At 46.0% G+C, this 16,586-nt stretch overlaps 1 protein-coding gene across 3 annotated transcripts in view; it reads left to right on the top strand.

The window, feature by feature from the left end:
* The window catches only part of LOC124606911 (ABC transporter G family member 23-like), a 506,422-nt gene that overhangs the window by 371,611 nt on the left and 118,225 nt on the right, over nucleotides 1–16,586 (top strand). For all 3 annotated transcript variants that reach the window (XM_047139013.1, XM_047139016.1, XM_047139015.1), the window contains exons 5-6: nucleotides 3,532–3,691; nucleotides 9,710–9,864. In XM_047139013.1, the coding sequence (XP_046994969.1) occupies nucleotides 3,532–3,691; nucleotides 9,710–9,864 (315 nt within the window). The remainder of the gene's footprint in view (nucleotides 1–3,531; nucleotides 3,692–9,709; nucleotides 9,865–16,586) is intronic.

Below are 16,586 nucleotides of genomic sequence, written 5' to 3' on the forward strand. Positions count from 1 at the left end.
CGGCGGGAGGAATATTTACTTTACAGCGTGTAAGAGTGGAAAAATGGACGTAAGGGAACTACAACTATGGTATGAGCACTGCTTTTGGCCAATAGCTGGTCAAAATAACTTGCTTTTTCTTAATTCGTGGCCTGTGTGTAAAAAGCATACTCTCTTAGAGCAAACTATCCCTCCTGAATATTCACAAACGCTTGTGCAAAGTCTGTGGAGTACCTGCTGTCGACAGAAGTACACTTAGTCGCTGGACACGTAACGTGATGTCATCAGAAAGCGGTTCGTCGGAGCTCGACGATTTGCAGCGGCCGGGGAGACCATCCACGGCTGTCACACCTGAGATGTTGCAGCGAGCTGATGTCCTTCGTGACGACAGACACATTACAACTCTGCAGTTGGCGCTGCGTCTGTCAATCAGCGAAGGATGCGTGGATGCCATCAGCCGCACTCTTGGATATTCAAAAGTGTGTGCTCGATGAGTGTCGAACGGTGGATCACAAATCGCACAGTAGCAACGATCTTAAGCTGAGGGGGAGGCATTCTTGTCCCGGATTGTGACAGGTAATAAAGCTTGGGTTCACCATTTTGACTCCAAAACAAAACGACAGTCGATGGAACGGCGCCATTCGCACTCCCCACAGGAGAAAAAATTCAAAGCAACTCCTACCGCCGCTACGGTTATGATCACCGTGTTCTGTGACTGTGAAGGTGCGATTCTCATTGATGTGATGCCAAGAGGCGGTACCATTAATTCAGAAGCATATGTTAACACATTAACAAAACTCAAGCGCTTCCGGCCACTTCGGCGCCACAGCAACCCAGAAGATGTTTTGCTACAACTCGATAACGCTCGGGCCTACACATGCCTGAGGAATTCTGAACACACCGCAAAACTGGGTCGGGACAGTGCTACCCCATCCACCCTACAGCCCTGACCTAGCCCCGACGGATTTCCACTTGTTTGGGCCATTAAGGGATGCCATTCGTGGAAGACATTTTAAGGACTGTTGTAACCGCGACCGCAACGGAATGTGTGACACTGCAGTTCGTACCACCTGGAACCACTGATCAAATTCAGCTTCGGATGTTTGTTTTTTCCGTGCCTATAAATCATATTGCACTGTCTGCCGATACGCCTTAAAGAGTAGCCAGTTTCACGATAAGCTCCACGACAGACTCTTTCGCATTCGGCTGCATGCCGTCAATCAGGTCTCATCACCCCGTTACTCCAATATGAACCATCTGCATTCTTTAAGAGTGGATACCTAGGTGAACGTCTTGCGCAGTTTGTAACTCCCAAAATGTTCGCCTTCGATCTTGCTGTTGCGAACCTTTGTGATCACTGTGGCGCCCTATTTTTAATTCGGTGTTCACGGTGCATATTAATGGTTTGTTTTGAACATTTATTGAATGTCGATGATGCCCACTTAGTGAAGTGTATTACATAAATCTCTCCCGGACACTCATTTTCTGACGCCTTCCTGATGCACATGGTATATCATAAGCAGCTAATATTTTTCATGTCATAATTGTTAACACAACACTTTCAAATGAGCCTTACTAAAGATTGAACTTGCGACCTCTCACCCAAGGGGTTCTTTGTCAGCACAGCCTTAGACAGCTGACTGACACATTCCTACACTGCTGGACATTAAAATTGCTACACCACGAAGATGATGTGCTACAGACGCGAAATTTAACCGACGGGAAGACGATGCTGTGATTGGCAAATGATTAGCTTTTCAGAGCATTCACACAAGGTTGGCGCCGGTGGCGACACCTACAACGTGTTGACATGAGGAAAGTTCCAACCGATTTCTCATACACAAAACAGCAGTTGACTGGCGTTGGCTGGTGAAACGTTGTTGTGATGCCTCGTGTGAGGAGGAGAAATGCGTACCATCACGTTTCAGACTTTGATGAAGGTCGGATTGTAGCCTATCGTGATTGCGGCTTATCGTATCGCGACACTGCTGCTCGCGTTGGTCGAGATGCAATGACTGTTAGCAGAATATGGAATCGGTGGGTTCAGGAGGGTAATACGGAATGCCGTGCTGGATCCCAACGGCCTCGTATCACTAACAGTCGAGATGACAGGCATCTTATCCGCATGGCTGTAACGGATCGTGCAGCCACGTCTCGATCCCTGAGTCAACAAATGGGGACGTTTGTAAGACAACAACCATCTGCACGAACAGTTCGACGACGTTTGCAGCAGCATGGACTATCAGCTCGGAGACCATGGCTGTGGTTACCCCTGACGCTGCATCACAGACAGGAGCGCCTCCGATCGTGTACTCAACGACGAACATGGGTGCACGAATGGCAAAACGTCATTTTTTCGGATGAATCCAGGTTCTGTTTACAGCATCATGATGGTCGCATCCGTGTTTGGCGACATCGCGGTGAACGCACATTGGAAGCGTATAATCGTCATCGCCATACTGGCGTATCACCCGGCGTGATGGTATGGGGTGCCATTGGTTACACGTCTCGGTCACCTCTTGTTCGCATTGACGGCACTTTGAACAGTGGACGTTACATTTCGGATGTGTTACGACCCGTGGGTCTACCCTTCATTCGATCCCTGCGATACCCTAAATTTCAGGAGGATAATGCACGACCGCATGTTGCAGGTCCTGTACGGGCTTTTCTGTATACAGAAAATGTTCGACTGCTGCCCTGGCCAGCACAGTCTCCAGATCTCTCACCAATTGAAAACGTCTGGTTAATGGTGTCCGAGCAATTGGCTCGTCACAATACGCCAGTCACTACTCTTGAATGCCCAGGCGTATCGAGGCCGTTATTACGGCCAGAGGTGATTGTTCCGGGTACTGGTTTCTCAGGATCTATGCACCCAAATTGCGTGAAAATGTAATCACATGCCAGTTCCAGTATAATATATTTGTCCAATGAATACCCGTTTATCATCTGCGTTTCTTCTTGGTGTAGCATTTTTAATGGCCAGTTGTGTATTACACAGCTCGCCCATTTATTCGTACTTCTCAAACAAAATTTGACGCTCTGCCTGTCGATATAATACCAATCATGACTGCATCTAACCATGCAATACTATTTAGTATACCAGCGACGGTAATTCATTGTATTTGTCTCGGCAGCATAACAGAGATCAGAGATTATTTTCGAATCTAAACTTCACTCATATATCTAATTCTGTATATTCCGGTATGGTCTGTGGCATAGCTGAATGATTCCAGTTTACCACCGACTGTATTTGACACGTTCTGGGTATCTAGTAGTTTCAAAAGGTTTTTTGTCGTCTGCTACGACGAATCTTTCCCAATCTCTTCTCTCTTTCAAATATTTTCCTTCTCCGTCTTATCCCTTTTGAGATCTTCTCCTCTTCCGAATTCGCCTTCTTCTTTAAATTACTGGTTATTACAAGCTACAGAATAAGTGTATCGGGAATACAAATGTCACTTATCTCTCAGTGCCACTGAGAGGTTGATACGTAAGTTTAGTACTGCTTTACCGTGAAGTAAAGGTGTGTCTGCTCTACGCGCTCGTGTGTTGCAGCTACGGCCTGCTGGGCGCCAGCGGCTGCGGCAAGACGACGCTGCTGAGCTGCATCGTGGGCCGGCGAACCTTCAACTCCGGTGTGCTGCGGGTCCTCGGTTCAACGCCCGGGAGCGCCGGCAGCGGCGTGCCGGGTCCGCGTGTCGGATACATGCCACAGGTACGCTGCAACTAACGCAATCAACTATGGTGCTTGTTGGTCCTCTGACAATATGGATTTTATAAATGACAACGTGGTTCCACAACCGTCAGAATTTGTAACTTTTGTTTGTATTAATGCAGTTTCGGCTGTTTAGCCATTTTACAGCACTTGAAATGGAGCAGGTTCGGTCAGCACATAGGTTTGTGTGAATTCTCAGAGTGAAAAATAAAGTATTTTTGAAAAACCATGACTGCTAACCAATAAAAAAAATGGTTCAAATGGCTCTGAGCACTATAGGACTGAACTTCTAAGGTCATCAGTCCCCTAGAACTTAGAACTACTTAAACCTAACTAACCTAAGGACATCACACACATCCATGCCCGAGGCAGGATTCGAACCTGCGACCGTAGCGGTCAGGCGGTTCCAGACTGTAGCGCCTAGAACCGCTCGGCTGCTAACCAATAAATGCATAAATATGCTATTATGTCACTACCACGAATGTCACCTGTAATAGTTATTTGGTGATATCACGATCCCTTGAGCAGTCGTTTTCAAAACTACTAGACAGTGTGTTTCAAAGTCTTTGCATGAACTGTCTAAGGATTATTGATCACCTCAAGGGGAACAACTTGTGGTTGGTTGGTTGGTTGCTTGCCTTGGGGGAGGGGACCAAGGGGAACAACTTTTGTTTGAGACAAAATGTTCGCTGACGCTTCCCAGCAACATGAGCCATGAGAGTTGTGTGTTATGATTTTCCAACTTCCATCTATCATGTCTGAGACTTCTGTTGCTCGCGAGCACTGGTCGATTATCTGTGAAGTCGCTTCTGTTGACTAAGATCTCTGAAGGCTTGGCCAATGAGAATTGAAAGCGCTGTTGCTGTCCACATTCCTTGTACGTTCAAAGAGAACAAGGCTTCATTCTATTCTATTCGACTCCTGTTCTGGCGGTTTGTGATGTGCATTTCGCTTGTATATGTTACGTGTGATAATAAGCGTGGATACTTGAAATTACAGAGAAGAAAGGAGCGTGATGTACGAACACAGCGTTAGGTTTGCATATGTAAGATTTTGCCGAGAATTGCGTACCATATTCGTCCATGCGTCTGATCTGGAAAACAAGGCCGGTCGTGGTGGCCGAGCGGTTCTAGGAGCTTCAGTCCGGAACCCCGCGGCTGCTATGGTCGCAGGTTCGAATCCTGCCTCGGGCATGGATGTGTGTGATGTCCTTAGGTTAGTTAGGTTTAAGTAGTTCTAAGTTCTAGGGGACTAATGACCTCAGATGTTAAGTCCCATAGTGCTCAGAGCCATTTGAACCATTTTTGGAAGACAAGGTAGTATTGGTCTACAATTGCTTTCCGAGCCCTATGGGAAAATGAGTATCCTTTGAGTGCTGAAGCAGTGTAGATAACAGAGCAGACTAGCGGTTGAGTTGATAAAACAGGTTTCTTACGTTTTGCTAGCTTTACAACTACTCTGTGGGTGAAGTGTTTGACACATCGCGGCTATGGGTACCAGGTGGCTCTTGTGTTACTATCTGCGATGTTACCTGTATAAGTATTTCGTGGATTTTTAATTATCTTCCGTTATTACAAAGTCTTTTCCATTTGTTTACATGTTGTTCCTTCAGAAAATTAAATACGAAAGTATATTTTTAAAGAGTTTGTCTTTGAAAGGCATGAGGCTAGGTGCATTATTTATCGTACATAACAACAAGTAATAACGATTTTGTGCCAACAGCACAACCGTTATTTTCACGAGAATTATTTGGAGTATTCTATTACATTTATTACGGGTTCCAAAATGTATGTTTACGTCAACAAATTCGGATCCGCGGTGGTGATGTTACGTTCCAAGTAATTTTTGTAGAAAATTTGTGCTCCGAGCTTTCCTGTAAAAGGGTGCTCTGGATTATAAGGAAGAGCCGAACGTGCTCCTTACACTTGCTTTCCCTGTGAGGTGTAATATAAGGAATGTTTAGAAGATCACGTGTTAGCTTTTATGGTAAGAAATTTGTGCATTATTAAGCAATAAGTGATTTGCAATGCCCAATTAACCATTCCAATAAGTCTGTCTGTGTCAAGATTATTCCTGAAGTTTATTTTATGAGTCATCAGACTTGGAGAAAAAGGAATTCCTCTGTCAACGACATGCAGGGGTGTACGTGCATCAATCATAATCCCACCCCACACCATCAAGCCACGACCTCCATACAGGTCCTTTTCAAGGACATTAAGGGGTTGTTATCTGGTTCCTGGTTCACGCCAGATGAAAACCCGGCGAGAATCACTGTTCAGACTATAGCTGGACTCGTCCGTGAACATAACCTCGGACCACTGTTCCAATGACCATGTACTGCGTCCTTGCCACCAGGCTTTCCGGGCTATCCTGTGACCAGGGGTCAGGGGAATGCACCTTGCACGTCTCCGGGCGAATAAACCACGTATGTTCAGTCGTCTGTAGACTGTGTGTCTGGAGACAATTGTTCCAGTGGCTGCGGTAAGGTCCCGAGCAAGGCTACCTGCAGTACTCCGTGGCCGTCTGCGGGCACTGGTGGTGAGATATCGGTCTTCTTGTGATGTTGTACACCGTGGACGTCCCATACAGTAGCACCTGGACACGTTTCCTGTCTGCTGGAATCGTTGCCGTAATCTTGAGATCACACTTTGTGGCACACGGAGGGCCCGTGCTACGACCGGCTGTGTTTGACCAGCCTCCAGTCACCCTTGTATTCTTCTCCTCATAACGTCATCAATATGTGTTCTTTGAGTCATTTTCAACACACAGTCACCATTAGCGCGTCTGAAAACGTCTGCGTACTTACTCGCTGCACCATACTCTGACATGCACCAACACACCTCTGCGTATGTGGACAGCTGCCAGCGCCACCGCATGGTCATACCCCGAAGTGATTTAAACCCGCAAGCCGCCCACCAGAGCGTTGTTTCACCATGTATCAGCATTATCCTTAATTTATGAGCATGAGTGTAGATCCGAGTGGAAAAAATCACTTAGGGAACGTATAAAGGGTCGGCCGTGGGCTGTAGTGAACAGTGATAGTGACTAGTCAGTAATAACCGAATAAGCAGAGTAGCGCCAGCAACTCGGTAGACAGCAGCTACTGATGGAGCAGACAGCATTGGGATACCAGCCTGTCTGTCGCCCGACGTACGGCATACGTTGCTATTTCTTTTCATAACCGCTTTGGTTGTCAACCGCAGCATTCTTACAGCACAGCAGCACGTCGACGATATACTGCTCAGCGTTTTGTTGCCCTTCACGACAAGCCATCCTGAGCTTACATTTCAACAAGATAATGCCCGGCCGCACACGACGAGAGTTTCTATTGCCTGTCTTCGTGCTTGCCAAACCCTACCTCGGCCAGCAAGAGCGCCGGACTTCTCCCCCTACTGAGACCGTTTGGAGCATTATTGGTAGGGACCGCCAATATCTTGGAGTTTATATGACCTAATGCGCCAGCTGGAAAGAATTTTGTACGATATCGCTCAGGAGGACATCCAATAACTTTATCAATCAATGACAAGCCAAATAACTGCTTGAATAAAAGCCAGAGGTGGACCAACGCATTATTGGCCGGCCGCGGTCGACTAGCGGTTCTAGGCACTTCGGTCCGGAACCGCGCCACTGCTACGGCCGCAGGTTCGAATGGTGCCTAAGGCATGGATGTGTATGATGTCCTTAGGTTAGTTAGGTTTAAGTAGTTCTCAGTTCTAGGGGACTGATGACCTCAGATGTTAAGTCCCATAGTGATCAGAGCTATTTGAACGCATTGTTGACTTGCTCAGTTTGTGAAGCTCTTTCTCTTGAATAAATCATCCAGTTTCTCTGAGGTTTTAATCATTTGTTTTTCTATACATGCACATTACATCTATCGATAAACGCCACATTCGGATAATTCCTTCGTGGTGCGTCGTTTTCTTTTATTTTCTTTTTTTATCTTAGAGTATGTGTCGTCTTCATCATCATCATTCATCCCCTTTACAGTCGGAGGAAGGCAACGGCAAACCACCTCCATTAGGACATTGCCTAGTAAGGAGGTGCGGGTCTCTCGCATCGTTCCCCTACGCTCTGTAAAGAAGCATGGGACTTCATTTCCATTTCATATGTTACACTACTGGCCATTAAAACTGCTGCACCACGAAGATGACGTGCTACAGACGCGAAATTTAACCGACAGGAAGATGATGCTGTGATATGCAAAAATGATTAGCTTTTCAGAGCATTTACATAAGATTGGCGCCGGTGGCGACATCTACATCGTGCTGACATGAGGAAAGTTTCCAACCGATTTCTCATACACAAACAGCAGTTGACAGGCTTTGCCTGGTGAAACGTTGTTGTGATGCCTCGTGTAAGGAGGAGAAATGCGTACCATCACGTTTCCGACTATGACAAAGGCAGGATGGTAGCCTATCGCGATTGCTGTTTATCGTATTGCGACATTGCTGCTCGCGTTGGTCGAGATGCAATGACTGTTAGCAGAATATGGAATCGGTGGGTTCAGGAGGGTAATACGGAACGCCGTGCTGCATCCCAACGGCCTCGTATCACTAGCAGTCGAGATGGCAGGCATCGTATCCGCATGGCTGTAACGGATCGTGCAGCCACGTCTCGGTCCCAAGACTCAGCAGATGGGGACGTTTGCAAGACAACAACCATCTGCACGAACAGTTCGACGACGTTTGCAGCAGCATGGACTATCAGCTCGGAGACCACGGCTGCGGTTACCCTTGACGCTGCATCACAGACAGGAGCGCCTGCGATCGTGTACTCAAAGACGAACCTGGGTGCAAGAATGGCAAAACGTCATTTTTTCGGATGAATCTAGGTTCTGTTTACAGCATCATGATGGTCGCATCCGTGTTTGGCGACATGGCGGCGAACGCACATTGGAAGCGTGAATTCGTCATCGCCGTACTAGCGTATCACTCGGCGTCATGGTGAGGGGTGCCATTGGTTACACGTCTCGGTCACCTCTTGTTCACATTGACGGCACTTTGAACAGAGGACGTTACATTTCGGATGTGTTACGACCCGTGGCGCTACCCTTCATTCGATCCCTGCGAAACCCTACATTTAAGCAGGATAATTCACGACCGCATGTTGCAGGTCCTGTACGGGCCTTTCTGGATACAGAAAATGTTCGACTGCTGCCCTGGCCAACACATTCTCCAAATCTCTCACCAATTGAAAACGTCTGGTCAATGGTGGCCGAGCAGCTGGCTCGTCACAATACGCCAGTCACGACTCTTGATGAACTGTGGTGTCATGTTGAAGCTGCATGGGCAGCTGTACCTGTACACGCCATCCAAGCTCTGTTTGACTCGATGCCTAGGCGTATCGAGGCCGTTATCACGGCCAGAGGTGGTTGTTCTGGGTACTGATTTCTCAGGATCTATGCGCCCAAATTGCGTGAAAATGTAATCACGTGTCAGTCCTAGTGTAATATATTTGTCCAATTAATACCCGTTAATCATCTGCATTTCTTCTTGGTGTAGCAACGTCTTGGTGTAGCAACGTCTAATGATAGATAACAAAACAAATAAATAAGTAAATAATATAATGATAAGTAAACTTCTTTAACGAGTTCAAGCATTTTGCTACTTTGGCAAATTACCAATCCTGTCAATGGCCGTTCTCTGTTCCCCAACACCAACTTTGAAATAATCAAGGAAGTTCTACTCTATCACTTATCCGTTATACAGGTTAATTATACTGAAACACAACATACAATATTGACATCTACGTCCTAACTGCGGCACGCAGGCGACACTAAATCTATACTGGTAGCTTGGATTTCTACTAGGACGCCACAGGATGCCCAGCGTTTCTCTGGACGAAACGTCAGACTCTAAGAAATTTCGTGGACCACAACCTTACGGAGGAGAAGGTTCACCAGGTACTGAGACATCCAGTCGTGAAAGCTTTCACTGTAAGCGTCGCAGCACTTCTTAATTAAGTGTAGACTTAGAGTCCTTCATTGTAGTCGGAGCTGAACTGTGACTTCTGCCGCAGGAGATAGCGCTGCCAGGCGAGCTGACGGTGGACGAGGTGCTGTGGTACTTCGGGTGGATCTTCTGCATGGACAACGACGCCATCACTGAGCGGGCTGTCTTCCTGTCGCGGCTGCTGGAGCTGCCTCCAGGGGACCGACTCGTCAAAAACCTCAGGTGAGTCCAAAGTAAGGCCCCAGCAGCCGCTCCAGTCGCAATGTTTTTTACGGGCCCTCCAAAGGATTGTATAACCACAACGGAACGAACAGCAGAGGATATACTCCTGAAACTTAGCGTACCTTAACACCCAACTCGCTTTATTTGTTCATGAGACCCAGAAAATATTAGATACAGGCTCCCAGGTAGATACCATTTTCCTTGACTTCCGGAAGGCGTTCGATACAGTTCCGCACTGTCGCCTGATAAACAAAGTAAGAGCCTACGGAATATCAGACCAGCTGTGTGGCTGGATTGTAGAGTTTTTAGCAAACAGAACACAGCATGTTGTTTCAATGGAGACACGTCTACAGACGTTAAAGTAATCTCTGGCGTGCCACAGGGGAGTGTTATGGCACCATTGCTTTTCAAAATGGTTCAAATGGCTCTGAGCACTATGCGAATCAACTTCTGAGGTCATCAGTCGCCTAGAACTTAGAACTAATTAAACCTAACTAACCTAAGGACATCACACACATCCATGCCCGAGGCAGGATTCGAACCTGCGACTGTAGCGTCACGCGGTTCCAGACTGAAGCGCCTTTAACCGCACGGCCACATCGGCCGGCTCATTGCTTTTCACTATATATATAAATGACCTAGTAGATAGTGTCGGAAGTTCCATGCGGCTTTTCGCGTATGATGCTGTAGTACATAGAGAAGTTGCAGCATTAGAAAATTGCAGCGAAATGCAGGAAGATTTGCAGCGGATAGGCACCAGGTGCAGGGAGTGGTAACTGGCCCTTAACATAGACAAATGTAATGTATTGCGAATACATAGAAAGAAGGATCCTTTATTGTATGATTATATGATAGCGGAACAAACACTGATAGCAGTTACTTCAGTAAAATATCTGGGAGGATGCGTACGGAATGATTTAAAGTGGAATGATCATATAAAATTAATTGTTGGTAAGGCCGGTACCAGGTTGAGATTCAGTGGGAGAGTCCTTAGAAAATGTAATCCATCAACAATGGAGGTGGCTTACAAAACACTCGTTCGACCTATACTTGAGTATTGCTCATCAGTGTGGGATCCGTACCAGGTCGGGTTGACAGAGGAGATAGAGAAGATCCAAAGAAGAGCGGCGCGTTTCGTCACAGGGTTATTTGGTAAGCGTGATAGCGTTACGGAGATGTTTAGCAAACTCAAGTGGCAGACTCTGCAAGAGAGGCGCTCTGCATCGCGGTGTAGCTTGCTGGCCAGGTTTCGAGAGAGTGCGATTCTGTTTGAGGTATCGAATATATTGCTTCCCCCTACTTATACGTCTCGAGGAGATCACGAATGTAAAATTAGAGAGATTCGAGCGCGCACGGAGGCTTTCCGGCAGTCGTTCTTCCCGCGAATCACACGCGACTGCAACAGGAAAGGGAGGTCATGACAGTGGCACGTGAAGTGTCCTCCGCCACACACCGTTGGGTGGCTTGCGGAGTATAAATGTAGATGTAGATATGAATGTTGTAATAAGGGTTCGTAAACCTCCGGTTTTGTGCATCGTTTCATTAAGAACAACTGCGATCTGGGTAGTCAGTTTTATTTGAAATCATTCTTAACAAACCAGGACGAGTTACTGTGGTCACTGGTTTACCGTCTTGGTATCGGACCACAGATGACAATATTGACGTAGTGCTACATTTAGGTCATTACGGAACGGAAATCTTGTGTTAAGAATAGCGTAAGGCAGAGATGGTGTCTAGAGAGACCCTTATAGGGCAAGTATTATAGGGGAATACAGGGACTGGAATATGTAAATCAAGAAATTGAGGACGTTGGGAGTGAACGCTGTTCTCAGATAAAGATACTGGCACAAGCTTTGGAAGACTTGTGATCGAACAGGGCAGAAAGGACAGACATTGGTGAAATAACTTGGGAAGCGGTAACCGATCGGTCATTCAAGTTGGTGTGTGGTATCTATAAGGCTGGAGATCTACCAATCTCCCTAAAAGAAGTCTATTAAAATCAAACAGTCTTAATGGGAGAGTGAAATTTCTTAGAATGTGCCTCTCGAAGCAGCATTGTATGGAAGTACAGCATAGACTGGACGAAAACCATGAATGAAGAAAATCGAAGCTTTTGAGGTGTGGAAGGTGAAATTAGCAGCAGTCGGACTAGGATACCACCACCTCGTGTCTAGGCTGTTTTTAACAACGCAAATGGCTGCGTTTGGAATATTGCCACGACCGAGAAGCAAGGATAGCCGATGAATGGCGTCGCATTGCGTTTAGTGATGGATCACCGTCCTGCCACAGTCTAACACGGTCACGACCATTCCCGCTGATTTTTGTTGCACACTGTGACAACGGCACTCCAAGCGGACAAAAAGCTACACTTCTGAATGCGATATCGGTTCAGTCTGAACAGAACAGTTTATACTGATCTGTAACATAGTTTTTACAGTAGGGAGCGTACGTAGTGTCATAAAAATCGGCACTGATACTGAACGAAGACCACATTTGTCTTTCTTTAGTTGCCTAAGGATCCTGGGAGGGACGAAACAGAACACTACAGGACAGTTTATTTACGATTCTCTTGTATCCTACAGACGTTTACTGAAGAATTTCATTTAACGTACGAAATAAGGCAGCACAACTGAAGGGAAAACCATGTACACGTGATAATAAAACGGCAAAAGCAATACAACTGTTTCCTAACACAGAAGAATCCAATCCCACAATTGTTGCTACATGTAAACCACAAGCTGCAAGAATCGTGAACACACTCGCTTTTGGAGCGAAAGGAATTACATTCAAAACACAGGCGAGTGAATTGTGAGAATGTGCGAATCATTAGACTCTATACAAAAGTGTTACATGTCAAGGAATGTACTCATCATTACAAGAACGGAGAACATCAGAAATTCATGCTCCTCATCCATTAAATAACTGTTTATATTCTCTTGCTTGCAGCAGATTAAGGATGTTTGAAAATACAGGGTGTGTTACCATTTTGTTTTTGAATATAAACTTTATTGTCAATACAATCTGAAATGAACATGTACTATAATGAAGAGCCGTCCATGGAAATTTGTTCTAACTCAGCACATGCTCAATATGTCCACCATTTCGTTTCCTAACTTCCTTCAATCGAACACTAAAGTTAGTGATTACCCTACGGCACATGTCTTCCGTAATTTCACTGCAAGCTTGAAGAACAAGTCTTCTGAGCTCCATTAAATCACGTGGACGTTTCGTGAAAATTTTTTCCTTTAGGTACCCCCAAAGAAAAATGTCACATGGATTGAGGTCTGGACTATTGAGGGGTCAATTTTGTCCGTCATTGAAGCGACCTGGAAACCTGAGTGAAATGATCCGCATGTCGAAATGCTCGTGTAAAAACTCCAAAACAGTGTTTGCAGTGTGTGGCCTTGCTCCATCTTGCATGAACCACTGCGTGTTGAAGGGCAAGGCAGTAGCAAGATGCTGTGGAATGGAGCTATTCATAAGCATGCTCAAATAACGCTCGCTGTTCACAGTTTCTTCAAAGAAAAAGGGTCCAATAAGTTCGTGACTGGAAATTGCTGCCCGCACTATAATCCTCGAAGCATAATGTTGTCGTTCATGAAGCAATTGTGGGTTTTCAGTGGCCCAAAAGCGTACATTTTGTTTGTTAACCGCACCGTCTAAATGAAAAGGCGCCTCGTCTAAAAACCAAACGTTATTGAGAGTTTCTTCCCTATCCTCCGCCCACTGAGCAAACAGTAGTCTCTGCTGCTTGTGTTCTTCAGTGAGCTTATGTGCACAGGTCATCTTGTATGGGTACATATGGAGGTCACTTTTAACAATGCGTTGAACGGAGCGCCTGGATATTCCCAGCTGCACTGCTGCCTTTCTACACGACTTCCCGGGACTTCTCTGTACAGCAACTCGTACCGCTTCAATATTCTCCGGCGAACAAACAGGCTTAGGCCGAGGTCGCTTCGCTTCCAATACTGTTCCTTCCTGTACAAATTTATCGTACAACCTGTGGATGGTCTTCTTGCAAGGGACCCATCGTGTGTTAAACTGTTGTCGAAAACGCCTCTGAATCACAACAAGGCTTTTCGTTTCATGAAAAAGTAACAAAATTGTTGTGTCGTCAGTCTTCCATTGTCAGCCATTGCTGCTTACTAGTCTCCTAGCGGCAGTATCGTGAATTACACGTCATTTCGTTACTCATTTGTTTTTCCAAGCTCTGCTGGTACTGCTGTAAAGATCCCAGCGGGATATCTAATGTGCGCCGTGAATTGTGAAAGAAACAGTTGGTAACATATTTCGTGTGCCACCCTGTATTTCTTCACGAATAATTGAAGTTTATGTCAGTGAATCAGCGAGACAGGGCTGTTTTTATTACACGATCATCCATCTCTCTTGATCATTTACTAATGTTTAGAACAAAAATGCCTTAACTAAACTAAGTAGAAAAATAATTAAAAACAAACATTAATCTTACGACTTGCTTTATCGCTGCTAGGGACGCTAGTGTCCAACCAATTGTCAGGCGGGAACAATTTTCACAGCAGTAAATGTCGTGATTGTATGTGTTAGACTGTGGTTCTGCTCTACTCCAGATGATCATCACTGGCGAGATGGCAGAGATCTGGTGAAATGTCCAGTTCTTCCAATGTTTTGATGTTGTACAGTGGTGTTATCCCTGGTGTCATAGTGTAGTCAGCCATCAGGTATGACTTCAGGTCATGGCTGGTGGCGACTGGCGTAGCTCGGAAGGCACAACTGAGCGTCAAGGACATCTTGCGTGCTGATATGTTACCTCTCATGTGACAGTGTCGTGGTGCCATTTTTCAACAGGACAATGCCCGTAAACACGTTACAGATTTCTCTGTGCACTGCGTGCGTGATGTTGAGATACTCCTGTAGACAGCAATGACCCCCGACCTGTCCACTATAGAACAAGACATGGACCATTCCGTTCCAGTACCGGCATAGAGGATATCAATGAGCAGTTACAACAGTTAACGGGCCAGCTTGCCTAAGGAGAGAACACAAGGGTTTTTATAATATCCTTCCTAACTACACTGCTGTATGCGCCCAAACCAGAGGTAGAGCAACGTCAAATTGACAAGTGGGCACGTACTACCAAGTGCTTTGTAAAACTGACTCGATTTTGTAATAAATAAAATAGTATCACATACCATCTCAAGCGTTTCATCACATTTGCTCCTTCCTTTCAGAGTACTCCACTTTTCTTCTCAAGCAGCGGGTCTATCACTCCACCTTTAGGTACTTCGAACGCTGACTCGTCCCATGAAGGACGACCCACTGAGTTTTGTTTGCTAGGAAGTCTTAAGTCCAATCCGGTAGCGATTCTGATATTTCGTATACACTGCGTTGACAAAAGTCATTGGATAGCTCCAAATATCGTGTCGGGCCTCCTTTTACCCGGCGCAGTGCAGCAGCTCGACGTGACATGGCCTCAATAAGTCGTTGGGGTCCCCTGCTGAAGTATTGAGCCATGCTGCCTCTACAGTCGTCCGTAATTATGGAAGTGTTGCGGGTGCCGGATGTTGGGCACCGACCGACCTCTCAATTACGTCACATAAAAGTTCGATGAGATCCATGTCGGGTGTGTGAGTAGCCAGATCATTCGTTTGAATTGTCGAGGATGTTCTTCAAACCAATCTCGCACAATGGTGGACCAGTGTCATGGTGCATTCTGACAGGAACGTGAAGTCCATTAATGACTGCAAATGGTCTCCAAGTAGCCAAACATAACCATTTACAGTCAATGATCGGTTCAGTTTGACCAGAAGGCCCAGTCCATTCCATGAAAACAAAGTCCAATCAATTATGGAGCCACCACCAACCTGCGCAGTTCCTTATCGACAACTTGGATGCATGACTTCGTCCGCGGCACACTCGAACCCTACCATCAGCTATTACCAACTGAAATCGGTATCCATATGACCAGGTCACGGTTTTACAATAGTGTACAGTCCAACGAATGAGGTCACGAGCCCATGAGAGGAGTTGCAGGCTATGTCGTGCCCTTAGCACACGCACTCGCATTGGTCATCTGCTCCCACACCCCATTAACGCCAAATTTTGCCGCATTGTCCTAACGGATACGTTCGTCGTATGTCCCACATTGATTTCTGCTGTTATTTCATGCATTGTTGCTTGTCTGATAGCACTGACATCTCTACGAAAACACCGCTGCTCTCGGCCGTTAAGTGAAGGCCGTCGGCCATTGAATTGTTCATAGTGTGAGGTAATGCCTGAAATTTGCTGTTCTCGACACACTCTTGATACTATAGACCTCTTCATATTGAATTCCCTTACGATTTCCGAAATGGAATGGCCCATGCGTGTAGCTCAAACCACAATTCCGCGTTCAAAGTCTGTTAATTCCCGTCTTGCTGCCATAATCACGTCGGAAACCTATCCGCATGAATCACCTGAGCACAAAGACAGCTCCGCCGATGCACTGCCCTTTTATACCTTTACTAGGCGATACGACCGCCATGTATTGCTATACCATGACGTTTGTCACCTCAGTGTTCATTTATTTTTTTAGTAGTCGATGGTGCGGAACAATACCGAAGGCCTTCTGGGAGTGAAGAAACACGTCCTCAGCCAAAATAGAGTTAGAGATCTTCAGTTTCTGCTTCTCCGTTCCATATGGAGCCTGTTGGATAGTCAAGTCTTATATCCCTCCTTAACATGTTGGACTACAGACAGCTGTAGGT

This window comes from Schistocerca americana, chromosome 3 (genome assembly GCF_021461395.2).
Source record: "Schistocerca americana isolate TAMUIC-IGC-003095 chromosome 3, iqSchAmer2.1, whole genome shotgun sequence".
Lineage (NCBI taxonomy): Eukaryota > Metazoa > Arthropoda > Insecta > Orthoptera > Acrididae > Schistocerca > Schistocerca americana.